The sequence below is a fragment of the Dichotomopilus funicola genome, assembly GCF_033296635.1.
Source record: "Dichotomopilus funicola strain CBS 141.50 unplaced genomic scaffold C8A04scaffold_72, whole genome shotgun sequence".
Lineage (NCBI taxonomy): Eukaryota > Fungi > Ascomycota > Sordariomycetes > Sordariales > Chaetomiaceae > Dichotomopilus > Dichotomopilus funicola.
This window is the reverse complement of record NW_026944093.1, coordinates 95,696-121,246: the sequence shown is the minus strand read 5'-3', so window position 1 is coordinate 121,246 and position 25,551 is coordinate 95,696. Positions and strand designations below refer to the sequence as shown.

Genomic DNA, 25,551 nt, shown 5'->3' with positions numbered 1-25,551 from the left:
ACCCCTCAATCATGCCAAAATTTGTCCTTTGTTTTTACCGGAACAATTGGAAACCCTAATTCAAGCTAGTTTTCCATGCGCGGCTATGACTATACAGACAAAACACATCAAACGCAAAGGTACACCCGTGACCTACCATTACTTTCTGCTGGAACCCCACTTGACCAAGGAGGGGCAAGACTGCTGCTACCAACGGACAAGACAGTGGAGTGACAGGGTTAGGTGCTTACGGAGAAAGCGGCGCTGCCCGTTCCCAACGCCGACCCGCCCAACACCACGCTTGCCCACGAGGCAGGTACCTAACACGACTAAGCGGTCCGAAAGTCTGGACTCCGAAGCAGGGCTCGCGAGTAAGGCAAAACCAGCACCTAGTAATATACGACCTAACTATCCGTACATGGGCCCTCATTGCACGCATAGCGCAAGCGAAGAAGCGGGCGCTTCCCCGTTCGAGGCTGGACCAACAGCTAACGTCAGATATCGGAAATCCATAGTACGGAACAAAGGAATTTTCTCTCATTCAATTGTACACCACAAATCGAGGAGTAGGAACTAGGATAAATAGACAATGGAAACGACATGGGCTCCTCTTCCTCTGCTAAAGCCTACAAATGTCCGGGTCCTTGAGCAATTGAAAAGCTAGCAGACTAAGATTGGTGATACCCGGTCTCTGATGCCGCAAAATTGGCCGGGCCGTGAGTGTAAGTCGCAGTCAGACGATGAGCGCCGCAGTCGGTGCAGCAGCGGCTAACTACTAGTGGCAGCAGTTTTACAACTACGTCGTCGAAACCCGAGCTGCCACAACTGCATCAGCCTAGTATCCATCGCCAAATTTATCTTTACGATTCACAGGATCAAGTTGGGCGCAGTTCCTGGATTTAAGTGAGGGTGTTGGATAGATCTCGTGCCGCGTCGCTTAAGCGCCCCTGTGCTCGAAGCAAAGACTCGTTTTGAGAAATTCGTGAAAGGTGTTTATCCCATGTACACGTCCTAAATGAGCCGCCGAGCAAACACGCCGTGACCGTTTTCCCAAAGCAACAACCAGAGACCCATTACCAAACGCCCCAATTTTACTTGCGCAACGAGCTGGCCCTCCGCTTGCGGGCGTCGGCCTTGTGGGCCTTGGCCTCGGAGACACGCTTCGCCAGGACCTGGGCGTACTCGTTCTATAAAAAACACGTTAGTTCGGTCCTTCCCCGTGCTGTGTAGTTTCAAAACCGGGCAACGTACCGCCTCGTCCTTGACCTTCTCAGCTTGGCGGCGCTTGAGCGCAATGCGGTGACGCTTGTGCTGCAGGCGCTGGGGAGTGACCAGACGCTGGATGCGAGGGGCCTTGGTGTAGGCCTTCTTGCCCTCGCCCTTGGGCTGGACCTCGCGGCGAATGACGTACTTGCGGACCTATAATTCCGAATATCGTTATTAGCTTCTAGGGTCGTTGCGCTCAGACTCTACCCGAACTGCGCGATGGGAATCGACGCAGCTCCAGAGTAGGCGATGACGGGATATAGGTGGCATGAAGCACGTACATCGTCATCCTTGCTGAGGCCGAAAAAGCGGCGGATCTTGGTGGCACGCTTGGGGCCGAGGCGCTTGGGGTGAACGGTGTCGGTCAGGCCGGGGATATCCTGCTCGCCCTGCTTGACGATCGAGAGAGCGAGGACGGAAAGGTCGGCACCGACGATGCAGCCACGGACGGACTTGCGCTTGCGCTCACCGGTACGGCGAGGGCGGTAGCAGGAGTGGCCGTCGGCGAGGAGGAGGCGGACACGGTTCGGGGCGATAACACCCTGCTTCATCGGGAAACCCTGCTTGTCGTTGCCGCCGGTAATGCGGAGGATGTAGCCCTTCCACTCATCACCGAGAGGGTCGGCCGGGACCTCAGCGCCCATCTAGTCCTCAAAGTCAGTATCACTCCGTGTCTTCGATAGGATTCGATCGAACGTACGCGCTTCCTGTAAAAATATCGTTAGCCATTAGTGTTTCTCAAGATACTAAAGAGGACAAAACGTACTCGTAGAAGTGCTGGACCTTCCTCTCATCTTCCACATCGATCAGCTTCTGCGAGCCGTTCGCGGGATGCGAAATGTTCAGCTGTGTCGAGATTCGTTAGTACCATCGAACCAAAAATCGCAAACACGAAACCTCAAAATCAGATGACCGTGTCGTATCAATTGCTTCACGTTTCTTAGCAGGTTTTCTCACCTTCATGTTGGCGGTATTTGCTGAACGGCCGTCGTTGATGCTGGGGACAGAGACAGGGAAATCGGAGTGAAGGTTTTGTGTGCAATGGTTGAGCGTCGGAAATCTTAGGGCATAATTTTTGCACGCTTTGATTGGCTTATACCTTTGGTACCCACTTTAACATTTTCCAGGGTGAGCCTCGCTGGTCCGTGCAAATCTCGGCTTCAAGGCTTGGCACAAAATTCCGATAAGAAAATGAACCTCCGATAAGGCCGAGGGGTCAGTCATGGAGGGGCATCACAGGTTGAGGCTAGGATGAAGGTCAATAATGAAAGCAGCGATGCCTCTGTTTGAACCCATCTTGTCGTCACAGTGAGCCGCCTATTTGCGTACTCATATTAGCACAGTTAGCGCCCCATTCGTACCACTGCGCACGCCTACTCGTCACCTCGAGCTCCAACTTTCAGAGGTCAATTTTTTATTTATTCTCTTTTTGAGGACGTACAACCAAAAGATTTTATATCTCTGAGGCTCGCCTACCGTAATGGAGGACGACCGGGTCCTTGTAGACCTCGGTGTTGCTGCTGAGATAGAGGAGAAGGAGGTGAGGGAAAATGTGATGAAACAGCCCAAGAAGCGTTTTGTCGGCAGGAGAGCTGCGGCCGAAGCCGCGAAATCGAGTCCAGGGGCTGCGTCAATCGAGGAAAGTGGAACTATTCAAGGTACTCTATCTCAATCTCTCCAGCTCCCGGATACATAAATTGACGTCCTTCGCAGTTGCTCAACCAAGGAGGGCACCGAGGATGCTCAACCAAGTACCTCCCGATATTCTCAACGACGAAGCCTTGAAAGCGGCGATATCCCTTCTCCCAGCAAACTACTCCTTTGAGATTCCAAAAACCATCCACCGGATACGTTCGCTGGCCGCCAAAAAGGTAGCCTTGCAGATGCCAGAAGGCCTCCTCCTGTTCGCCACCACGATTTCCGACATCCTCACCGAGTTCTGCCCAGGTATCGAAACACTCATTATGGGCGACGTAACCTACGGCGCGTGCTGCATCGACGATTACACCGCACGAGCAATGGGCTGCGACTTGCTAGTTCATTACGCCCACAGTTGTTTGATCCCGGTGGATGTCACCAAAATCAAGACACTCTACGTGTTCGTTGATATCAGCATCGACACATCACATCTGCTCGCCACCCTAGAACGCAACTTCTCTCCGGGTAAGACACTTGCTCTAGTAGGGACAATCCAGTTTAATGCGACAATACATGGTGTCCGGTCGACCTTGGAAAAGGCGGGCTTCAAGGTCATCGTACCCCAGATCGCACCGCTGTCGAAAGGGGAGATTCTAGGTTGCACATCACCCAACCTTTCGACATACACTGACGCCCCCGTGGACCTGATTCTCTACCTTGGTGATGGCCGTTTCCACCTGGAAAGCATCATGATCCACAACCCGAATATCCCGGCCTATCGATACGACCCATACTCACGCAAGCTCACACACGAGACATATGGTCACGACGAGATGCAGGACATCCGACGGGATGCTATTCGGACGGCTAAGAAGGCCAAGAAATGGGGACTCATCTTGGGATCTCTCGGGAGGCAGGGCAACCCACACACCATGGCTCTAATCGAGAGCAAGTTGAACCAAATGGGCATCCCTTTCATCAACCTGCTGTTGAGTGAGATCTTCCCTGGGAAGTTGGCCATGATGAGTGATGTGGAATGTTGGGTTCAGGTAGCGTGTCCGCGGCTAAGTATCGACTGGGGGTATGCGTTCCCAAGGCCGCTGCTGACGCCATATGAAGCGTTAATCGCGCTGGAGGAGAAAGAGGACTGGGGCAAGGGGCCATATCCTATGGATTACTATGGCAAGGAGGGGCTTGGGAGGACAAAGCCAGACATTGTACAGCCTAGCTAGGCCAAAGTTGATCTTCAAAATCAACCCCCCGCTGCATTCGCCGACGGTGGTATCCTGCAGCCCCCGACCATTGAACATTCTATAAACCACAAAGTAGTCCCCTATCTTCAATCGTAATTTCCTCCGCTCTCACTAAACCGAAACATACCCTCTAACCTCACAAATCTACCTCGTCTCATCGTGAACTCCCTAGAAGAACACCCATTTCACAACCCAACCCCACTCCGCACCGGCTCCGGCCTCGACGAGAACACAATCTTATACTTCACGACCCCCGCCACCTCCAACTCCTCCGCACGCCCTTCTTCTTCCTCTTCTCCCCCCCCACCACCACTACCGCCCCCCCTCTTCCTCAACACCGCCACCGCCTTCGGCAGCTTCTTCACCTCCCCATGCAACATCTGATGTTCCCCCACATACATCCACACCCTCCTCATCCAAGCCGTGTCGCCGTCCGGGGTTTCGCCCGCGTGATAATCCGGGAAGTGCAAAGTTCCGATCGGGACTGGGGTTGGTGAGGTTGAAGAGGGGTCGTCTGTGTTGTTGCTGGAAGTTGACGATGGTGGGAGGTTGATGGAGCCTTGGAGCTCGAGGAGGGCGAGGCCGGAGGGGGTTTGGAGGAGGGTTGGGAGGGGGTTGGTGGGTGGTGGTGAGGTGGTTAGGGGGTTGAGGGGGCGAGGGTGGAGGGGGATTGAGATTTCGGGGTGTTGGGGGTCGGTTGAGGAGGACATTGTGTGATTTCAGGTTATGAGTAGTTGTTGTGGTGTGTTTGTCAGGTTTGTCCCTTTTTCGAAGGTTGAAAAGCGGGCGTCTGTTATAATGACAGCGCAGATGAGAAGGCAAGACGAAATTCGGATTGCCGTAACCTAAAGCCCGGAATTTGCCTGATAATTATCGGTATTGGTGGCTTAGCTTGACGGTCCTGAACGGTTTACGTGGCAATTGTCAGAAGTTGAATCTTGAGAAAGAGACAAACTTGAGTGGTTGCGATGTGCAAATGGAGACGCCCCGCTTCCACACTTGGTCATCCATCAACAATACCCAGCATGGTGAGTTATGATTTTTCGTGACTGCGGAATTAAAACTAGTGTGGTTGAGTTTATGTACTTACTTAGAGAACTTGCTACTACTATTTCTAATTACAATGCTGCGGAATCACTTTTGATTCATCACGAACAATTTTATTTTAGAAGACTAAAGATCTCTTAACCAAAAAAAAGAAAACAAGTTCACAAAATGATAGTACATGTAACTATTTTGTATTGACAACAACACATTAACCATTTAATATTCCGCTATTCTGTATGTACTGCTCCCACAGAAGTACACCGCATACTATCACAGCCACGACGAGCGCAGCAGCGGAGAACCGATTATACCCAAAATACCGTATCTGCGCCAAGAAACGAACAAGAAAACCAGGTACCCAACTACCCTCGGAACTGCTCACCCCGCTCATTTATCGACGGAAAACCGGTAGCTGAACTGCAGCACATACGGATCCGACCCAGGGCCAAACACCTGCTTATCCAGACGGCCCCATTCCGGGTTGTTGATGCCGTCAATATAATCCTCCACCTCGAGCACGACACACCCATACTGGGGTACCGTACCATGCTTTCCATGGCCGTTTCCGTGGCCCTTCTCATCACGACGGGTGGACTGCGACTCTCCGCCAATGGTGGCGCGGCTGCCGACGCCCTGGGTGCTCTTGAGCGGGAATGAGCCGTTCTGACCGTTGCACGAGTACAGCTGGAAAGCGTCCTGGTCCGAGTAGACCTCGAGGCGGATGCCGGACCAGTCAGAGGACAGGCTGGCGACGTAGGCACCGTCAGCGCGCCAGTCGTGCAGCGGAGGGCGATTGACGAGCCAGCAGTTGTCTGGAGACGAGGGGTGTAAGTTAGTAACAGTTTCTTGTATTGTCACCTCAAAGGATGAGACCGTGCCGGGAGACTAGAACGTACCATAGCCAGTGCAGTTGAAACCACAGTTTCCGTGAATCTCGGGGTCGTTGAAGCTGTGTCCAATCTGCTTGGGCGCGCTCCAGAAGTCATTGACGGAGCCCTTGCGGTTGTTCAAGATCTCGCCCGTCGGGATTAGGATATTATCGACGGCGACCCGCTGCCCGCTGTAGGGGAGGTGGAAGGTGTGGTTGAAGATGGTGTCAGTTTCGTCGTTGGCAAACCCGTCCAGGTTCCAGTACGTGTGGCTAGACAGCATAATGGGCGTCTTCTTGGTAGTCGCGATGGCCACGATCTTGGCATCCCAGGTCAGGTCGCCCAGCGTGTACGTGACGTACGAGATGACCTCGCCCGGGAACCCTTCCTTGCCATCCGGATCGACAATCGAGAAGGTGATCGAGTTCTTGGTGTGGGCAACCACGTCAAAGTCGCGCCAGTCCCAGCCGTCTTTGCCGCCGTGGAGCGTGTCGAGACCGTCCGGGTGATCCTTCGTGGGGTTCTCGTTGGCGCTGACGTGATACTTCTTGCCATCGATCTCGAACGTGCTGTTCTTGATCCGGTTGGCGTATCGGCCGGGTACACCTCCCAAGTGAGGGTGGGTGGTGTCGGCGGGGTAGTCGCTGGCCTTGTCCCAGCCCATTACCAGATCCCGCGGGACGCCATTCTTATCCTCGATGATCAGGTTGGAAACAGAGGCACCGTACTGAATGAACGACGCAGCAATACCGTCGCCGTAGATCCAGTATTTCCCATTCGCATCGACATCATGGCCATCGTGACCAGCCGGAGTCTCCAATGCCGCAACCAAAGGCCAGATGGCCGCAGAGACGGAAACGAGTGACGGACGCATAATGATTCTTGCTGAGACCGCCAATTGTTACGGGCGTGGTGCAAGAAGGAGAAAGACGGGGGATCAAGGAACCCGGAGCGCAAGCAAGCAAGACTGGCAAGGGTATTTATGCCAATCCAATGACGACGACTTCACGAAAAGTCCAGCGTGGCGGGTGACCCCAAATGAAGGGAGGGGGAATGTGGAAAGATGCGTGTCGGGTCGGTGGAAGCGAGAGAGTGCTACCGTGCCAGGATGTGTGCACATGGGACGAACGTCACTTCTGCACCCGATTGGGGGTGGTACTTGGAAGAGGATTGAACCAAGGGTTTGGTGTTGGGTTTGCCTTGCCAGGGTTGCACCTGCAGACAAATTTGGAGGGGAACTGAACCGAGCGAACCTTCGTTCTGGTGTGCCCGTCTTGCCTGTCAAGGGTTGTTTGGTGGACGGGATAATTCAACCGGCCCTGTTCGTGACGAGCGGGTGGATTGCTGCCCTGCCGTCCGAAGAATCTCCGGTTCGTGGTTTACTAGTGTAGTGTAGGACATCAGGCGGGAAGAGTAAATTAGCCTCGTGGAAATGTTGGGGCTGAAGAACGAAACCTGGGAGCCGGCTACACAAGCATTCCCTGACCCCATCTTGTCCCCTTCCACATTCTCCTCCGCACGAGCTGTTCCCCAAGAACACGGCAAAAGGCCGACCTTGCCAACGCCCGCAGCGCTGATCATAACTCATAACGCCTCTCTCGCGCCAAAAGAGGAAGTTGGGGAAACAAAGCACGTTGCGCTTGCAGCTCCCCGCCTTTTCACTCAACCAGCTGAGCGGTCCAACGAGCCAATTGGGGCCAGTTGGGGACGTGGTCGGTCGGATCCTCTTTCGTCCGTCGTTCTGGGTAATCTCGCGAGCTCTGGCTTACCAAAAGATTTGTTTGCAACGGGAGAAGAGTCCCATCGTCTCCGTCTCTGGGAAAACGGCCTGTGAAGGACCGAGCAGCTAGTCTGACCGGCTTGTAGCAAGCGAAAGGCTGGGGAAAGTGTCGGTCCGGACGGGACGTAAAATTGGAGTGACGTTCAGGTAAAAGCGCTTCAAGAAGTGATTGGTGCGGATGCGGCTTCGCGAATGCGGGGATGACTCCACCCAAGCTACACCCCTGTCCTTCGTTGCCATGTTTGTGTGGTGCCGTCAAGCCACTCTTAACCTTCTGAAAAAAGCCCGTCAACCCATGGAAAGCTTGACCTGACGCCAAGGACCTGGACATGACGGATGGTGGCATACTCGGCCGACGGGCCGGCAAGATCATTGGGAACCATGACGCTACACCCTTCTCGATGTCGTCGCAGCGAAGCGAGGCACTTCCTCCACCGAACTTTCCTCCACTAACATAGTCAAAGACAAATACTTGCAAAATTCCAATCTACTACCTCCAACCACGAAAATATCAGTTACATACAATCGCTCCCGAGCAGAGCGGGCCGAGTGTACGCTATGCATTCCCTACCTCCCCGTTTGTCTCTTCACCCCCTAATCTCTTCTTTTGCGCCCACGTTTATGCATCAATTAAGTTCTCCTCCTCCGGTGCCGCGGTGTCCCTGGTGTCCTTGGTTGTGGGCTTGGCCTTCCCCTTCCCCTTGCGGTCCGCCGACGACCGTTGGTAGAACTCGTTGAGCACCTTGGCCGGGATACGGTTAAGCATGTCCTTGCGGTAGATGCGCAGCAGGCTCCACGCCAGGTCGAGGGACTCGAAGATGGTGCGTGACTCGTATGCACCCTGGCTGACGAAAGAGCGCTCAAACTTCTCGAGGAACTCGAGCGACAGCTTGTCCTCGGCCGAAAGGGCTTCCTCACCGACGACAGCCTTCATGGCCGCCGCGTCACGACCAATGGCGTACTTCGCGTACAGCTGGTTGGACACATCGCCGTGGTCCTTGCGCGTCATGCCCTCGCCAATGGCAGACTTCATGAGACGCGACAGCGACGGCAGCACATTGATCGGGGGGTAGATACCACGGTTGTATAAACCACGATCAACGAAGATCTGACCCTCGGTAATGTAGCCCGTCAAGTCGGGAATCGGGTGTGTGATATCGTCGTTGGGCATGGTAAGAATCGGAATCTGTGTGATCGAGCCGTTACGACCTTCGACACGACCGGCACGCTCGTAGATGGTTGACAAATCTGTGTACATGTACCCGGGGTAACTGCGACGACCAGGCACTTCTTCACGGGCGGACGAAACCTCACGAAGGGCGTCGCAGTACGAGGAGAGATCGGTGAGAATGACCAGGACGTGCTTCTCGAGTTGGTATGCGTAGTACTCCGCCGTCGTGAGGGCAAGGCGGGGGGTAATGATACGTTCGATACTATTAACCGGTTAGCAAACGTTGTTGACCTTCCCACGCCGAATCGCCGTGACAAGACATACGTGGGGTCGTTAGCGAGGTTAAGGAACAGTGTGGTGCGCTCCAAGCTCCCGTTCTCTTCGAAATCGCGGGTGAAGAAGCGAGCAGTTTCCAAGTTCACACCCATAGCGGCGAAGACGATTGAGAAATTCTCCTCGTGGCCATCATGGACGCCCTTGTTGGTCACGCCCTGTTTGCTCACCAACCCAGCCTGCCGGCAAATCTGGGCGGCAATTTCGTTGTGTGGTAGACCGGAGGCGGAGAAGATGGGGATCTTTTGGCCACGGGCGATTGAGTTCATGGTGTCGATGGCGGAGATACCGGTCGAGATCATTTCCTCGGGGTAGACCTAGGTGGGTTAGTTAGCAGCCGCAACGATGAAGCGGATCGAATATGGGACGGTTTATTACTCTTGAGTAAGGGTTGATGGGGCTGCCATTGATATCCAAGAATTCCTCAGCGAGCACCTTGGGGCCCTTGTCGATAGCACGACCAGAGCCGTCGAAGATACGCCCCAACATGTCTTCCGACACGCCGAGCTTTAAGCTCTCTCCTGTAAATTCAACCCGAGTCTTGATCCAAGTCAGCCATATGCCCTTTATCATTGTTCCGGGGCCGCTGCTCACCTTCTTCACATCGACGCCAGTTGTGCCTTCGAAAACCTGCGCTACCAATCAGTACTTCGTTGTCGAACGATCGAATCGGGGGCGCTACCTGAACGACGGCCCTGCTCCCTAACCACATTGTTAGCGTCTGGGAAGTACGGAATGAGTCTCCAATCCACAAAAGCTTACCTCGAGTCTCCAACACTTGACCGGACCGCTGAGTGCCGTCGGGAAGGGTGAGGGTGACGATCTCATTGTATCTCGGGGATTTGACCTGAAACCGTATTTAGACGCTTATCCCCAACGAAATGCGCTAGATGTCGCAAGGTATTAAAGTAGAGAGCTCACGTTGTCAAGAATGACGAGCGGACCGTTGACACCGCCAACAGTGTTGTAACGGATCCTGGGTGTCACCCGGTACGAAGACGGATCCCGAGGGTCACCCATCGTGATTGATTGTGCTTCCTTGGTGGTCGGTGAGTAGAAGAGGCTTCAATTAGGGGGGCTTGCCGTCGGGTGCTGAATGAGCAAGCGGTCACAGCAACAGATCGAGATTGACGGGTTGCGTAGGAGATAGCGACGTCGAGTTGCTGGAGAGCTGCAGTCGCAAGCTCCGGGGGTTGGACGACGACAACCAAGGCGCCAACCCAGCCGGATCCGCTGCCGCACATCAGCCCCGCATTTATCCCACCACGGCACTGCCACAGCTCTAAAACCAACTGAGGCACGGTTGCGGCGTGGGATGGTTAACGTTAGATCCACGGAAGGAATTGTTCTCCACGGCCATGAAGAATCCTCACAGACCGTGAACAACTGCTAACTGAAATTGTTTAGGTCGAGATAGACTGGTAGCGAAGCTCCGGCGGCACCCAGCCTTCTGTGGAAGTACCCCACAATACTGTGGCTGGTTCTCGAAGTGTGGCGGTGCGTATTCTGCCGGCGGCAGGCAAGGAATGAACGCCGAGCTCCAGCTTCCTGCAAGCTTGAACCACAGTTCTTTTTCATCATCGTCCGGCTTGCGGACCATCGATTACCGAGTTTTCTTTTCGCGATACCCACCGATGAGGCCGTATTCACTGGATTGTTAAAACCACAACATCTGTAGGGCCCGTGGCCGCTCCGAACGCGACAATGTCGTCCATCTACAACCTAGAGCCGCAACCGACCGCGTCGGTCGTCATCCACACAACACAAGGCGAGATCGCAGTCGAGCTATTCGCGAAACAGACGCCCCTAACTTGCCGGAATTTCTTGCAACTCAGCTTGGATGGCTACTACGATAACACCATCTTCCACCGCTTAGTTCCTGGCTTCATTCTCCAAGGCGGCGACCCTACCGGGACGGGACACGGAGGCGAGTCAATCTACGATGGCGGCGCGTTCGGCGGTGACTTAGATCCCTGGCCTCTCGACCAACGCAAGGGGCAGAACGCTGGTCCAGGGGGCGTGGGTTTCAAGGATGAATTTCACTCGCGATTGAAGTTCAATCGCCGCGGTCTCTTAGGCATGGCCAACGAAGGCACCCCCGGCACGAACGGGAGCCAGTTTTTCTTCACGTTGGGGAAATCTGAGGAACTAACGAATAAGAACACGATGTTCGGCCGAGTGGGAGGTGATACCATTTACAACCTGGCCAAGATGGGGGAGGCGGAGGTTGCGGAAGGCACCGAGCGGCCGTTGTATATGTTGAAAATTACACATATCGAGATTCTCATCAACCCTTTCGATGATATGAAGAAGCGGGAGAGAAGGGTACGGCAGGAGGCGCCGCAGAAGACCACAGTGGAGAAGAAGCAGAAGAAGCGTAAAGGGGGTAAACAGCTGCTGAGTTTCGGAGACGAAGAAGGGGATGCAGAAGAAATGCCGGTGCTGAAGAAGACCAAATTTGATACCCGTATCATCATGGACGTGGATGAGGAGCCAGCTGTTCAAAGGAACATCCCGGTCCGAACGCCGGCGAAGAAAGAGAAGATAAACGAAAAAGAGACAACATCCATAACCGAGAGACCACCGGCGCCACCACGGCAAGCTTCTCCGTCACCAGAGCCAGCCGCAGCAAAGAAGCCTACGCCACCTAAAACTCATGTCAGCGACATGCTCACTGCTGAGCCGAAGCCTCCCCCAAGAAAGTCACTCCTTGAACAGACCAACGATGAGATCGCCGCAGTCAAAGCATCAATGAAGCGGACAATCCATGTGAAGCCGGTCAAAGAAAAGCCAAAGTCGGCGCTTGAGATGATGGTACCGGATACTTCAATACGCGGGCGGAAACGGCGGCCAGGTGGAAATAATAACAACACAAGAGAGGAACAAGAGGCGTTGGATTTCTTGAAAGCTTTCCGCTCAAAATTGGAGCATGCGCCCGTCGAAAAGCAGACGGTGCAACCAACAGTGAACCAGGCCGAAGAGGATGGCGATCCGGAGGAGGAAGGGGATGTCTGCGATCTGCATTTTATTGCCAACTGCCAAAGCTGCAAGGCGTGGGATAAAGAGGTTGAGGAGGAGAGCAACGACGAAGGGTGGATGTCTCATACCCTGAGCTTTGCTGCGGATAAACTTGGCAAAGACCTTAGTTACCGCAAGAAAGCTGAGGAAGAGCTGGTTGTTATTGACCCTCTAGAGAAAGCGCGGACCTTGAAAGAAGACAAGCGAGCCGGGAAAAACGCTCGTGTTGGTGGGTCCTCGCGAGCGTGGGATAGGGAAAGGGATCGCGACCGTGGCCGTGATAGAGATCGGAAAGGACGTTGAAGTGTAGTTTGAGGATGCGTAAGAAAGCCGGCCGGGTATTCTGAGGTAATACAGTAGCAAATCTTTGATACCATACGGAGGTTGGACCGTTGCTCTCTGATTTACTCCTTTCGCCGCGAGGTCGTGCTTTTCGATTGCCCCTTGGATTGAGAAATTGGTATCAGTTTCCGCTGCCGTCGTCTTTCAGAATGTGTGCCAACAACTTAACACACAGATGCCCCCAACGGCCTCCCCCGAGCTGGGTCGCGAGAGAATGGGGGCCCGCCGTTGGGACAACCCACCAGAGCCACCGTCCCCACAGAGCAACATTCGGGGTGAAAAGCTCATGTGGGGCAACGACATCATGTCATTGAACTGTTTGTTGGATCGGTTTTCAACGATATGCAAGGCCGATGTCCGAAGGCTCCTTTGAATTTTTGAATACAAAGGGATACATAGTATATGAGTTATATGAGTCCGACATTGTTCGCTGTCTCACTCGCTCTTATTATACGGACGGCTCTGTGAATGAATACGGCCACTGTCCTGTCGTTTCTCTTACGCCGGAGTCTCGGCCGCATCGTTTGTTGCCGACCCCGCATGTGGGTCTTTTATCAGTACGTGATGTGATTGGGCAACGAAGCGAAAAAATCGCTGTCCTCATCGAGATCGCATCAATGGGGCCCACGCCAGAAGCCGCGAGCCGCCAACCAGCCAAAGTATCGGTATCGACTCGCAGACTATCGTACTCGAGCCTCCGCAACATACCATCAAACGCGGTCGTGATAGTATTTAGCCACATCAAGCAACCTCCATTTCCCGGCGCTCAAGAATCACAAACCGCGTCGAAAACAGGCCACGAAGCTTCTATCCGTCGACCAACCGGAGCCAAGCTGCAACAAACACAAGGCTCCTAGACAAGGCCCATCGCGCATTGTTTCGACACCTCGAGGCTCCAGCGACCCTCCCTTTCCAAGGCTTCCAGAACAATCGCATCCGCAAGACAATTGGTCGCGGCGCTGCTGGCTATTCCGCAACGAACAAAGAACGAATCGTACGGGCGCCTTCTCCCTCAACAAGGACGAACCATTTCGCCTTGTGCTTGTCGCGCTGTTGGGATATCTTAGACCACGGCACGTCCCGGCGTCTCGCCTTACCTCTGCTGCATTGTATTTGACCCGGCACGGTCACGCAGGTTAGGGATATATATCTTGTGTAATACTGCCCTAGGTCCCCGGCAGTCAGCCCGTCTTGACGTTACCCCTTCCTTCTACGATCAACCGCGACGCGCATCCCTGTCGTCGACATTTCCTCTTCGAAGCGACCGACGAAGAACACTCAAAAGCCCCAACCCGAGCTTGGTGCCGCGTTACACTTCGACGAACACCGGGAATTCGGCACGCTACAAGAAGCGAAACAACAACTACGCTCCAATCGCGAGGCTCCCCGCCGGATTACCGACCGTTGCTGACAACCTGGGCCGTCTCGCTGTCGGTCCCAGTTCGTCGAGCATACGTTCGCCGCTGCTATGTCGGCACCCAACAACCCGAGGAAGCGCCCGGCAACAGGACCACCCCCCATGGGTCAGATTCCCCAGATCCCACAGTCGTTCCCCTCCGTGCAGCCAGATCCGATGTTCAGATGGAACGGCGTAGATGGAACCGGGTTCGTCGACACCGGAAACGCCGGGTTGAATTCTTTTCCCATGCTACCGGCAACAAATACCTACGGTCAGGGTGTTCCTGCTCCCTCTAATGTTCTGGCTAGGCGGCAGAATAGCCGGGCCTTGGTTCCGACTGCTACCGGCGCAACGTTCAACCGCGCCTCTGACTGGACTGGGTACGGCGAGGACCCTGCGTTTCTTCAACCGGCGAATTCGGGCGTGGACGAGCATGACAACATAGAAAGGCTTGAGGAAAGTGCACAAAGGGCAAAACGGGATGCGCAGGCCAAGCGGAAGCAGATCCCACCGTTTGTACAGAAGCTTAGCAGGTACGTTATCCCCCCGCTGTCTACCCCCCTTTCGCCCTGATGTGGGAAACTTACGGTGCTAATATCTTGATACAGCTTCCTGGACGAATCGCGGAACACTGAGTTAATCCGCTGGTCTGATAAAGGGGACTCGTTCATTGTCCTTGATGAGGACGAATTTGCCAAGACCTTGATTCCCGAACTCTTCAAGCATAACAATTATGCATCATTCGTACGCCAACTGAACATGTATGGCTTCCACAAGCGCGTGGGGCTTTCCGATAACTCTATGAAGGCCAGCGAGAGGAAAAACAAAAGCCCAAGCGAATACTCCAACCCGTACTTCCGCCGCGGCCACCCAAACCTCTTGTGGCTCATTAACAAACCTAAGAGTGGGAACAGCAAAAAGAAGGGAAAGAAGGATGAGGCCGATGTCGAGAGCGAAGATGAGGGTGTGGACGAAACATACATCACACAGAATGCATCGGCCGCCCAAACGCCGCGAGCCCCAGTTTCCCACGAATTAGGTCCCCTTCAGAAGAAAGATCTGGTGCAAGTCAAGTCTCAGATCGAAAGGATCCAACAACAACAGACGGCCATTTCCACCATGATCAACAAGTTACGGCAGGAGCAGACCCAACTCTTTCAGCAGGCTCTGCTCTTCCAGAACATGCACGAGCGGCACGAGAATTCTATTAATGCCATCCTTAACTTTCTCGCCAATGTGTTTCGGAAATCACTGGAAGAACAGGGTGGAACGCAGACTGTCCAAGACCTGCTAGCTAGCATCATACCCAATGCACAGGGCCATCCTCCAACACAAATCTCGCCAACTGGGGGCGTTGTTGACCTGGGCGGGTTCGTTAACCGGGCTTCAAACGTACCGACAGTAGGCACTCCTAAAAGACAGCAGCGTCTGCTACCTCCCATTCCCCACCACCAACCGGGCAAAGTGACCTCCTTGTCTTCATCGAGTACCCCTACCCCGGCCGCACAGCCGTCAGATCAGGCGCCTCCAATGGGGACTATCACCGAGCTGTTTGATCCCTCTCCCAGCGACACCTCTTCCCCGTCCTACATCAAGAATGAGCTTCGGAGCAATCCCCAGGAGGGTATGATGAAGATTATCCAGGACACCAACGCTGTCAACAGCGCATCGGGCTTCGACCTGCCTGATGTGGCGGCCAAGACCTCGGCGAGCATGAGCGACGACCAGCGGGCGCGGATGTTGAATATCATGGCCGGTAGCAACGCCAACATCCCGCCCGCTACCAACCCCAACTCCGTTCCCCCCGTCAACCCGCCAGCAGCATCGAATCCCACACAACCCGCGCCTGTGGCCCCATCACCGAGCCTCGCCCTCTCGCCGAACCTCTCCTCGCTCCAGATGCCGTCGTTACATGATATCCAAAACACCCAGACTGAGCTCGACGCGCTGCAGCGGCTGCAGACGGAGCAGTCGGACCAGATCGACGCCCTGACCAACCTGCTTGGTCCGTTGAGCCCATCTGGCCGGATTCCAGGTCTCGACGAAAACGGCAACCCCAACACGGGCTACTTTGACAATGTAGTTGACTATGATCAGTTCTTGAACAACAACGCCTTCGCGGATTCCGCAGGATTTGATGGCGGCGGGCTAGATGGGATCGGTCTGCAACCTGGAGGAGATGAGCCGGACTTCAATTTTACCTTGGACGGGAATGATCCGAACCCCTTTGGCACGGGGCCTAGCGCGGGTGGTATTGGCGGACAGACTGGCAGTGCTGCAGCTGCTGGGACTAATCTGGGCGCTACTGGCTTGGGGATCAACACGACTGCTGGTACCGGTACGGGTGCTAGTGCAGGGGCAAATACCGCCGGATATCAATCAGGGAGGGTGTTTGAAGCGGCATCGACCGGCAACAATTCTCCAAGCCCTGCGGGCACTGAGGAGATCGCTAGGCCGGAGTTGAACAGCCCCGAACGGGGAACCAAGCGGCGGAGGAAGGGTTAGGTGCCCCTTCAAGGCCCGGACCCCACGAAGAAATATCAGCCGTATCCTGGTGGTGGTGGAGGGAGCTTCTGATTTTCCTCGCTTTTCGTAGTGTTTTTGGGAGGCTTACTCTGTATCGGTCGGTTGCTTGTCATTTGATGGGATCCAGTGGAAACTAGATGATACGGGCGTTGTTTTCGAGGCGGACTTGTTCTTAACACGCACACACACACATACACACACAACTTAGATATCCCCCTTTATTGTTATTGTTTCGTGGCTCGGGTGCTCTTTACCCTTCCCTATCTATTTATTCCGAAGACGCATGCGGGTGCAAGGCTAGAACTGAAGACCTGAGGACAAAAAGGACATCAAGAACCTGTTGCTCATTTCTAGTCGTGGCCGTCAAGTATCGGTAGTTACAGAAGAACTTCGGCTTTCTTGCTAGTACTTCATTGCAGCGTAGAAAAGGAGCAGAACATACCGAGATGTACCGATGCCGGGTGCACTCCAAACGAATTAACATGAGGAATTGGTCCTGATGAATCTTAAATTTATTCAACAACCTTGACAGTCAGCCGTAACTACCTACGCCCCAACTTTCGCTGCAGTAATAGCTATCCACCGTTTCATACTGCTCCTCCTCTTAGGCTTGTTATATCGAGCAGCCAACATTCATGGCCCAATGATGAGCAGCAGATCAAGAACCTGGCCAGGACCACCTTGTTACATATCACAGTTCTGCAGCGGCGCTCGACTAACCACGCGAGCCGCGGTGTCTCCCGGGGGTCCGTTCCTCAGCTGTCTGTGGGCCCCACCCGGCGTGTGCCTTCCCACTCTGGAGAACGGGAGGTTTGCCGTAGGGCTGGACGACTACTGACCTGCACCAGGATAGTGAGGCCCTCATTACCGGTGCCAAATGTTCCCATGTGCGGCCCCGGGCCTCGCAATACAGCAGGGGCAGCCGTCCACTTCCTATATTCTCAGACCACCTATCGCTTTTCTCCCAACGTCCCATCACGTCGCCAACGGATTCGCATGCACCGTAACCCTCTCAATCCGAACCGACTCCACCGGCCGATTCTTCCGATCCACCTCGACCGCCTCAATCTTCGCCAGCGTCGCGAGACTCTCGTCCCCCAACAGCTTCCCAAACACGGTATTCAGCCCGTCGAGATGCGGTGCCGCGGCGAATGTGACAAAGAACTGGCTGCCGTTGGTGTGCGGGCCCTTGTTGGCCATACTGAGAATGCCGCGCTCGTGGTGCCGTAGGCCGGGCCGGATCTCGTCCTCAAAGGTTGGGCCGTAGATGGACCGCCCGCCTTTGGGGTTGTCGGGTGGGGAAGGGTTGGCGGGTGCCCCGGTTTGGGCCATGAAAGATGGGATCAGTCGGTGGAAGGGGGAGGCATCATAGTAGGAGGATGCACAGAGAGCGAGGAAGTTCTGGAATGCAGGGCGTTGGTGTTAGCCGATGTGGTCCTTGACCCGAGTTTTCTCCCCTTTGGGGGTTTATCCCACTACGGGTTGTCAAAACTCACCTCTGCAGTTTTAGGGACACTTTCACAAAAGACCTCAATTTTGAGGTCCCCGTGGGTGGTATGCAGCGTCACCGACATGGTGCTCGGTCTCAGCAAGAGAGTGGTTGTGTTATTGGTGGTTCATGGTTTTTAGATTGAAACTGAAACGCGCCAGCACTTTCCCGAATACCGCGCCAAAGCCCGCTGACATCAACGAAGGCTTGGCGTTTCCACAAGGCTGAGAGCTATGGCCACCCCTACCTGGGCCTATTGACCTGAAATCCTCCTCTGTCGACAATTCGATCGTTGGTACAGAGTATTCTAATTTTACCTCTTTTTGCCTGTTCCATTGTGTGGGAGTTCCTCTGAATTCTGTTACTTGGCCGAAACTACGTGCTATCACACCGCAAAGATCACATTGTAAAGATGGCCATCTATTCTCATCATGTGTTGTTTGGAAGTGTGATAGCGGGGAAGCGAAACAAAGGTCTGGAAGAAGAGCCAACGAAAGTCAAACGAAAAGGTGAGAGACAGAAACAGGATGCTCAGATAAAGGTGTTGGGAGAAATTATAACTTCGAAGTAATTCATTACTTTACACATACATAGTAGTTCTTGAACACAGCGCTGACCCGTTGGTCGGGCGAAGATTCGGGGGTAGTGTCCATAGTTCGATGGTCGTGGCCTGGACCTTTGGTTAGATGAATTAATATGGGGCGTTTGGCGGGGTATTTTGGGAGACAAGCCCCACAACCCGCCAGGGGTCTGGCGCGCTGTTGTGGGATGACCTGCAGCTTCCCAACAGGCATCACTGCTACCTGTTTCGAGAACTTCGCACCGAAATACTGCACGTGAGAGCTTGGGGTATTCCTTCCAGTTCACAACGGCCTCCGATTTTCGTGCCAAAACTTGATGAAATTGAAAGTGTCTTAGCTCTCTTGTTATTCCTTGTCTCCAATTCAGTAATCAGCCAAATTTGCTGCCGTAATTTTGTATTTGACGAGGGGCATCAAGAAAGCGGGAGGTTGGACCAGATGAAATACCCGTGCCACCCTTTTGTTTTCGTTAGTTAATCCGTCCCTGGTTTCCGCCCCGGAATAACCCTCCCAGTGGGACCCGGTCGTGTTCTGTGTCAGCCACTGAAACTTGGGCCCTTTTTGGGTGAAGCTCTTTCAAACCATAAGCTATTGTAGGTGCCCAGGTGCCAGCTGTTGAAGGGCGACTTTCACACTAGTTAATCCCTGCTACGACTCAACTTGTGCGCTCAGCGAGGACCGGCGGAATTTCCGTTTCTCATTCTAGATATTCTCAAATCACACCGAGATCGGGGTTGAAGTTTTTCTGCTTCTGTGCACAATCCAAAGGCTCGCCCAGTGCGACAAATTACCCCCGTCCCGTGCGCACTGACAAGCGAATCCGACGGAAGAAAGGCCTCGGCGGCTGGGGAGGCGATTCCATTCGGCCCATTCGTAACCACCCCCACCATCCATGCCCCCCTTGAGCTAATGTTACCGAACCACAACCTTCCTCCCAGCTGCGCGCTCAGCCTGCTTTGCCTTGCAGCTAGGTAATGTCGGGGTACAGTCGACCATCCGAACCTACTGCGTAAGACGGGTTTGCGAAGCCTCCACTCGCCAACGATCTTGTTTTTGCGACGACAACGACCTTCAATCGGGGATCAGAGCGGGAGCGCACACCAACGATCGCAAGCCACCCAGGTCCCGCATTGCCCTGGCGCCCCTCGGCGGACCCCAATGCCGACGCCAGTCAAGCGCCAACCACCTTATCGATACAGCGCCAGAAGCACACCACCGAGCGGCCCCTCATCCCGGGTCAACCGACGTGAACCCAAACAGACGAACATCGGCTCAACGGGCTCCCGTCGATGACCGGCAAAGGCCGTTGCGCCTGTCCTAGGTAAACCCACGAAGGCAACCACAACACTGCCCACCACCACCGCTGGCGCTCATCCTGCCGCAACGCACCCTCCGAATCAGCCTCCCCCAACAATCGCCGCGCAAGCGCTGCCTTGGCCATGAACACGTTACACACTCCTGCGACCGTGAGGATATCCGGCCCACCAAACAGCAGCTTCCTGGTGGGCTACCCTGGCATTTCTGCGACTTTGGTAGGTTTCGCCCTCCAAGGCCCTCTCCCATGTAGTTGAGATGTGCACGGGAAATTCAGATCTTATCTCCACAAGCAGTCGCCATATGTTATGCTGTCGCATGTTGTTTTGCTGTGTGCGCCGTGCTGACTCTGTCAACGACAGCCCAGGATTGTAGGAAAAGTCGAAATTCGCCCCGGCGCTGGCTTCTCAGCCCCCGTGAACGTGTCTATGGTACGAATATGCCTCCAACGACGAGAAACGATACACCCAGCTGCGGAGAATGTCGCGAAACGCCATCTTGGGACGCCCCGACGGGAGACGGTCGATTTAGTGGGGAAAGAGGTGCTGCTCTTTCGATGTGTTTCGGGAAAAGAGGCGGAAAGTGTGATTGCGATGGACCTCCCATTCCAGATTTTTATCCCATTCGGGCGCAGCGGCGAAGAGACAAACCGCCGCATACCACCAGCGAGCATACAATTACCGAGTCGAATCGCCGAGACATACTACGAGCTAGTTGTCACCGTCCAACAAGGGTCCAGTATGCAGAACCGGTATACCTTTCCGATTCCACTCCAACGGTATGACACGCTCTCGACGTTCGGCATGTACAACCGACCGGAGACGAGGGCAGCAACAGCCGACCATGTGGTAACACTAGGCATATCGCTTCCGAAGTGGAGTTACGGACCCCTAGACCCCATCACGGTCTATGTCAAACTCTCACCAAATCCAGATTACCTCAACAAGGCGAAAAGAGTAACAATACAAAAGCTCACACTCACCATTGAGGAGGAGATCACGTTCAACCCAGAAGGAGACGAGCCAACCAAAAAGATCAACAAGATCGCCAAGCACACGCAAGCTGTCGGCACGAAGATGCCCGAGGCAGGATATATTACGAACCTGGGACTAGTCCTTCCAGCACGAGATCTCAGGGATCCCGACGGCATAATCAAGAGAGGTAAACCTGCCTTTCCCTTGTACGAGGTAATGAGTTTTACGACGTCATCTACCTTGTACAAGGTCGAATTCTTTCTCAGCATCAAAGTAAGCTTCTTACCTAGTCCGTAATTTCGCACCCCGTTCCAACTCTAACATCTGTAAGGCCCACATGACTTCTGCAAGAGATATCACATTGCGCCAACCGATCGTGGTATGCCCCATGGACCAACAGGCTTGCAAGGAGGAGATGGACGCGATCGAACAGGCGGCAAAGGATGCTTCGCATGTCGACCCAAACAATCCGGTTCTACCTGACCGTTCTATTATTCTCGCAACCGAGAGGGAGGCGATTCGACACCTTGGCCTGTGCGAAGTGGGCGGGGTCAAGAAAATGCTGATCGAATGACACCTGCCTTAGCGGGTGGACGAACTGCTTGGGACAGAACCTGGCACCCGTTGAAACAGAGGGCGCCATGGTTTAACCACCGATGGATTAACTTCAAACGGACCGTTGATCCAGAGGTTCGAAGCGAATCATCGCTTTGCACCGATCGATATATCGAAAACAACCTCAAGCGACTTGCGGGCGCCTGGCGGCTTACAGGGCACCGCCTCCTGTCAACGTTTCCGACCTCGAGACGCAGCCCGCAAGATCAAAAACGATCTGGTTAACGGGCCGACATGAAATGCCTGCCTACGCCATTCCACAAGACGTAACACGCGACAACCGAGAGCCGTGGAATTTGCTGGCAAACGACGACATGTCGAGAAGCTTGAAGCAGCTGGAGGAAGCTTACCGAGCCTTGATGAAACCAATGAGAGTACGATAGATATGATACGGTGGAACAAAGCCTGACCAACCACGGTTATTGTTTCCGGGGGGTGATGGGGTGGGTCAAAACGAACGGCAGGACAGCTCACCGGATAGGGATTAAGGGGGGAAGGGGCAAGTAGGCAGGGTCAAGTGATTTTTATGCTTAGCCTGGCGTTTTAAGGGCAGCGGGTTTGCTCCAGTTTTGGGTTGGGTACAGTGGCCAGTGAGCACTTCGGATCGGCGATGAGTAGGATTTGGCTGAGGGTAGAAAGGCTAGAAGAAGGGGGCAGGAGGATGAAGACTGGCTGTGCTCTTCGTAGTCCATGTTGACTACCTAGCTAATGTTGAAATGAATACTGTCACGCAAGTCCGAGAGGGCTTGTTGAATGATTACATACCCACTCACAATATTGTTGAAGTTGACCAACTTCTCCCAACGTCACCAAGGCGTACCATCTCCCGTGATAAACGTAAGCTTACTGCGGGCATGAAGTCTCCCGGAAAACAAACAGGAGGAGGCAGATGTAAGGGAGCTATGACAGGTCCAACCCGGATGTCTTTCGTCGACATCTACATATCACTAGAACGGTGGAAGCCGGTATGAAAAGGGGCCCATGATCAGGACACGTACAACCCTAACCCTTCATTACAAAACTGCATCCGAAAACGTGCTGCGCTCTCAACACGACGTTCCAAGGCCGGTATCGCGACAGATCCGGGGAAATACATCCTAAAAAAGCTTAGACGTATATATCTGATACATTCAAACACAGAAAACAGAGTTCCTTACTTGATTCCCTCATATTTACGTGCTGCTGCTCGGTTTTATGGGCCAGCTCGACTCCCAAACTCGAGGTTTGGCCGAGTGGTCGAAGGCGCCATGTAGTGGTACAGGGGTATGAGCAGCTCATATAACCCTAACCCACTAACATCACACCCAGATGAACCGTTCCTCCACTCCCCCAGGCACCGGGGTTTGGAGGAGCGCCCCCCGGCCGTGGAAGAATGAGCCATCGTAAATCGAAACGGAAATGCCTCTGGGTGGGTTCGATATCGTTAGCCCGCTACGGTTGAATGTCCGCCTTGTTAAACGGCCCTCGTCGTCACTTGTTCAAGGCACGGAACGGCCTTATCACGTCGCCAAGAGATAGTATCATGTGGGCTGGCTTCATGTTAGACGGTAACTTTGAGATAAATACTGTATATGGAAAGAATATATCAGGGTATATGAGGGGCTTCCCCGATTGGCAACCCTAACCCCAACCATGAACTATCGAAAAAGTCGCCAGACCTTCACGTCCACTTCAAGCACTTACCTGGAACACCAATCCCTGATCCTTCCGCTAGCCACGGCGGTTGAAACCTGGGTATTCCAGGTTCGTTTCGGACCTCATGTTCCCTTGCCTACATCTTGTCTACCCGCTAACGCGCGAACCCGCAGCTCCGTGTCCTTCCAATACGTCCAACCCGGCTGACGGTGGATCAAGTAATCCTTACTCCTAATCGCAGAACGTATACCAAGCAGGCCCGGGAAGGGCCAAACGCCAGACAACCACCCAAACCACCCTTTCCCGCTACTTCCATCACCACGCTGCTTCGTAACGGCCTTCGCAACATTCACATGGACCTTTTCATACAGCGTCGGCAGCGTCTGGGCCCCATACTTCTCCCTTAGCCCGGTATACCACGGCTTATCATACAACCCCCAAAACTCCTCCTCAGTGTAATACGTGTGCGAGTACAGCACCTTACGCCCCCCCAACGCCGTCAGCCGGTTCTCTAGCGTCTTGTTCTGCTGGATGAACGTTTCCACGTCCTGCGAGGCAGGCCCCCACAACCCGATATTGATCATCGGCTGTGGCGGCCCTTCATCGCTCGGGCCGTAGTACGAAGGGTGGAAACTGGGCCGGTCGATGGCGCGCAGGGGACAGAGCCAAAGCGGCCAGATGTCGAGATGCTCGGCGGTGTAGTCGATGAAGGACTCTGCGGTGCCGTAGGGGAGGGATAGGTCGTGGACCATTTGGCCGAAGGACATGTTGCTCCCGTGTAGGGCGCGGAATAACATGCGGGTGTGCATGAAGTCGTTGAGGAACCAGCGGGTGAAGCGGTTGAAGGGGACCATGGGGAAGTAAGTGAACCCTTGGACGCCGACCCAGAACCCGCCGCGGTCGTAGCGGAAGAGGTACTCGGCTAGGGGGATGTAGTCGGTTGGTGGGCTGGGGGGGTCGGGGTGTTCCCCGTTGTTGTTGGTGGTGCTGCCGTTTGGTTTGGGTTTGGCGTCGAGAGAGTCGACCTTTTTCCTGGCGTGGAGGAAGAACCAGGGGTCCCAGGCGCCGCTGAAGGTTTGCGGTCGTGCAGAGCCTGGCAGTTCATCCGTCAACTTCCCGGTCATCACCAAGCCGAGCGTCTTGGAGTAGATGATGCCGTCGACGTAGTCGTTTGACGGGTCTTCTGTAGCGCGCCGGACGGCCGCGAGGGTGTCTCCGACGGTGTTGTGCCGGTGGTACTCCAGTTTGACAAAACGCCGGGCCGGGATCAGGTTCAGCTCGAGCTTCGTAGCGATGCCCAAGGTGCCCGCCGTGCCGGCAGCGCCCCGGAAGAGATCGGGACGTTCGGTAGGCGAAGCCTGCACTACATCTCCGGTCCCCAGGACGAGCTCCACGGACCGGACGGTCTGGTCGAAATAGCCGTATCGGAAGGAACTGCTTTCGCCCGCGCTGCCTGCAAACCCGCCCCCGACGGTGATACCGGGAAACTCCATCACGACGGGCGGTACGAGGTTACAGGCGAGTGTGGCTTGCACGAGCTTGTCCATGGGGACGTTGGGTTCCACCACGGCGGTTTTCGTCTCTTCATTGACCTCGAGGACGTTATTCAGGGGGCTGATATCGACGACCTTGGCGCCATGCGCCGGCCGAGTCGAGTTGGTGGAGCCATGAAAAACTCGAAACGGCTCGCGCCGGGCGAAAAAGGTCTTGACAACGTTTGCAATTTGGGCCACAGCGGCCTCATGAGAGGGAGGCATTGGCGTTCAACTGCGACACAGAGGTGCTGTGGGTTTCTTGTTGGCGTCCTCAACCTAGGTAGAGGGGCTCGAGGGGAAACAAGTCAAAAAAGGAATCTAAAACAGGCGAGGGGTCCCCATGGCCGGAAATCCCCCCCCATTAACGTCTCAGCCGAGCGGCTGATCCCGCCCAGCATTTGCGTCGTCTCCAGGAAAGAACGGTTGTGGATTGGGTGGGCTGAGGCTGAGCAGTGCGGAATGGAACCCAAATGGAACCCATCTGCAGAAGCATCCCTGTTCATTTAGCCGCTTTTAGGTCCAAAGCCGTTGGAAGGATCACACAAGCCCGCGTGCTTTGCCTTGCAAGCGCCCGAGGCGCGCCTCCAACCCATCATGTCAAAGCCTTATGGTTTCAGTTTTCCCCCAATCTGTGAACCTCCGCCCCCAAATCGTGACTGATGCGGCTCATACATACGCGAGCAAATCGCAGACGGAGGATCGCTTAATTACGATGTAGCAGTTTGTCAGCAAGCCAGCAAGCCAGCCAGCCAGTATGTCCATACGTTATGGCGTGGTCCCCGGTTTT

General features: G+C 54.4%; 10 protein-coding genes across 10 annotated transcripts; 4 read left to right on the top strand and 6 right to left on the bottom strand.

Annotated features, from left to right (window-relative positions):
* Nucleotides 1–1,070: 1,070 nt before the first annotated feature.
* C8A04DRAFT_39708 (ribosomal protein S6e-domain-containing protein) lies at nt 1,071–2,208 on the bottom strand (the record flags this gene model as incomplete). Its single annotated transcript, XM_062784686.1, has 5 exons — nt 1,071–1,166; nt 1,231–1,398; nt 1,527–1,889; nt 2,008–2,091; nt 2,203–2,208. 5 exons carry the CDS (start codon nt 2,206–2,208, stop codon nt 1,071–1,073), a joined length of 717 nt encoding a protein of 238 aa, XP_062634072.1.
* Nucleotides 2,209–2,725: 517 nt separating this feature from the next.
* C8A04DRAFT_14702 (putative diphthamide synthesis protein-domain-containing protein) lies at nt 2,726–4,115 on the top strand (the record flags this gene model as incomplete). The annotated part of the gene is made up of 2 exons (XM_062778200.1): nt 2,726–2,903; nt 2,959–4,115. 2 exons carry the CDS (start codon nt 2,726–2,728, stop codon nt 4,113–4,115), a joined length of 1,335 nt encoding a protein of 444 aa, XP_062634071.1.
* Nucleotides 4,116–4,321: 206 nt separating this feature from the next.
* C8A04DRAFT_31789 (Ctf8-domain-containing protein) lies at nt 4,322–4,846 on the bottom strand (the record flags this gene model as incomplete). Its single annotated transcript, XM_062781878.1, has 1 exon — nt 4,322–4,846. The coding sequence occupies one exon, from the start codon at nt 4,844–4,846 to the stop codon at nt 4,322–4,324; it is 525 nt and encodes a 174-aa protein (XP_062634070.1).
* A 724-nt stretch (nt 4,847–5,570) lies between these two features.
* C8A04DRAFT_31788 (galactose mutarotase-like domain-containing protein) lies at nt 5,571–6,926 on the bottom strand (the record flags this gene model as incomplete). The annotated part of the gene is made up of 2 exons (XM_062781877.1): nt 5,571–5,995; nt 6,080–6,926. The coding sequence occupies 2 exons, from the start codon at nt 6,924–6,926 to the stop codon at nt 5,571–5,573; spliced, it is 1,272 nt and encodes a 423-aa protein (XP_062634069.1).
* Nucleotides 6,927–8,451: 1,525 nt separating this feature from the next.
* On the bottom strand, nt 8,452–10,356 carry C8A04DRAFT_39705 (V-type proton ATPase subunit B; the record flags this gene model as incomplete). Its single annotated transcript, XM_062784685.1, has 7 exons — nt 8,452–9,265; nt 9,328–9,653; nt 9,715–9,876; nt 9,931–9,966; nt 10,019–10,038; nt 10,099–10,183; nt 10,258–10,356. The coding sequence occupies 7 exons, from the start codon at nt 10,354–10,356 to the stop codon at nt 8,452–8,454; spliced, it is 1,542 nt and encodes a 513-aa protein (XP_062634068.1).
* Nucleotides 10,357–11,040: 684 nt separating this feature from the next.
* On the top strand, nt 11,041–12,657 carry C8A04DRAFT_39704 (cyclophilin-like domain-containing protein; the record flags this gene model as incomplete). Its single annotated transcript, XM_062784684.1, has 1 exon — nt 11,041–12,657. One exon carries the CDS (start codon nt 11,041–11,043, stop codon nt 12,655–12,657), a length of 1,617 nt encoding a protein of 538 aa, XP_062634067.1.
* Nucleotides 12,658–14,215: 1,558 nt separating this feature from the next.
* Nucleotides 14,216–16,600, top strand: C8A04DRAFT_39703 (uncharacterized protein; the record flags this gene model as incomplete). Its single annotated transcript, XM_062784683.1, has 2 exons — nt 14,216–14,628; nt 14,704–16,600. 2 exons carry the CDS (start codon nt 14,216–14,218, stop codon nt 16,598–16,600), a joined length of 2,310 nt encoding a protein of 769 aa, XP_062634066.1.
* Nucleotides 16,601–17,596: 996 nt separating this feature from the next.
* C8A04DRAFT_31784 (cyclophilin-like domain-containing protein) lies at nt 17,597–18,195 on the bottom strand (the record flags this gene model as incomplete). Its single annotated transcript, XM_062781876.1, has 2 exons — nt 17,597–18,022; nt 18,118–18,195. 2 exons carry the CDS (start codon nt 18,193–18,195, stop codon nt 17,597–17,599), a joined length of 504 nt encoding a protein of 167 aa, XP_062634065.1.
* A 1,935-nt stretch (nt 18,196–20,130) lies between these two features.
* On the top strand, nt 20,131–21,553 carry C8A04DRAFT_14725 (uncharacterized protein; the record flags this gene model as incomplete). The annotated part of the gene is made up of 3 exons (XM_062778210.1): nt 20,131–20,223; nt 20,368–21,252; nt 21,311–21,553. 3 exons carry the CDS (start codon nt 20,131–20,133, stop codon nt 21,551–21,553), a joined length of 1,221 nt encoding a protein of 406 aa, XP_062634064.1.
* Nucleotides 21,554–23,351: 1,798 nt separating this feature from the next.
* Nucleotides 23,352–24,986, bottom strand: C8A04DRAFT_31782 (uncharacterized protein; the record flags this gene model as incomplete). The annotated part of the gene is made up of 1 exon (XM_062781875.1): nt 23,352–24,986. The coding sequence occupies one exon, from the start codon at nt 24,984–24,986 to the stop codon at nt 23,352–23,354; it is 1,635 nt and encodes a 544-aa protein (XP_062634063.1).
* Nucleotides 24,987–25,551: the final 565 nt, after the last annotated feature.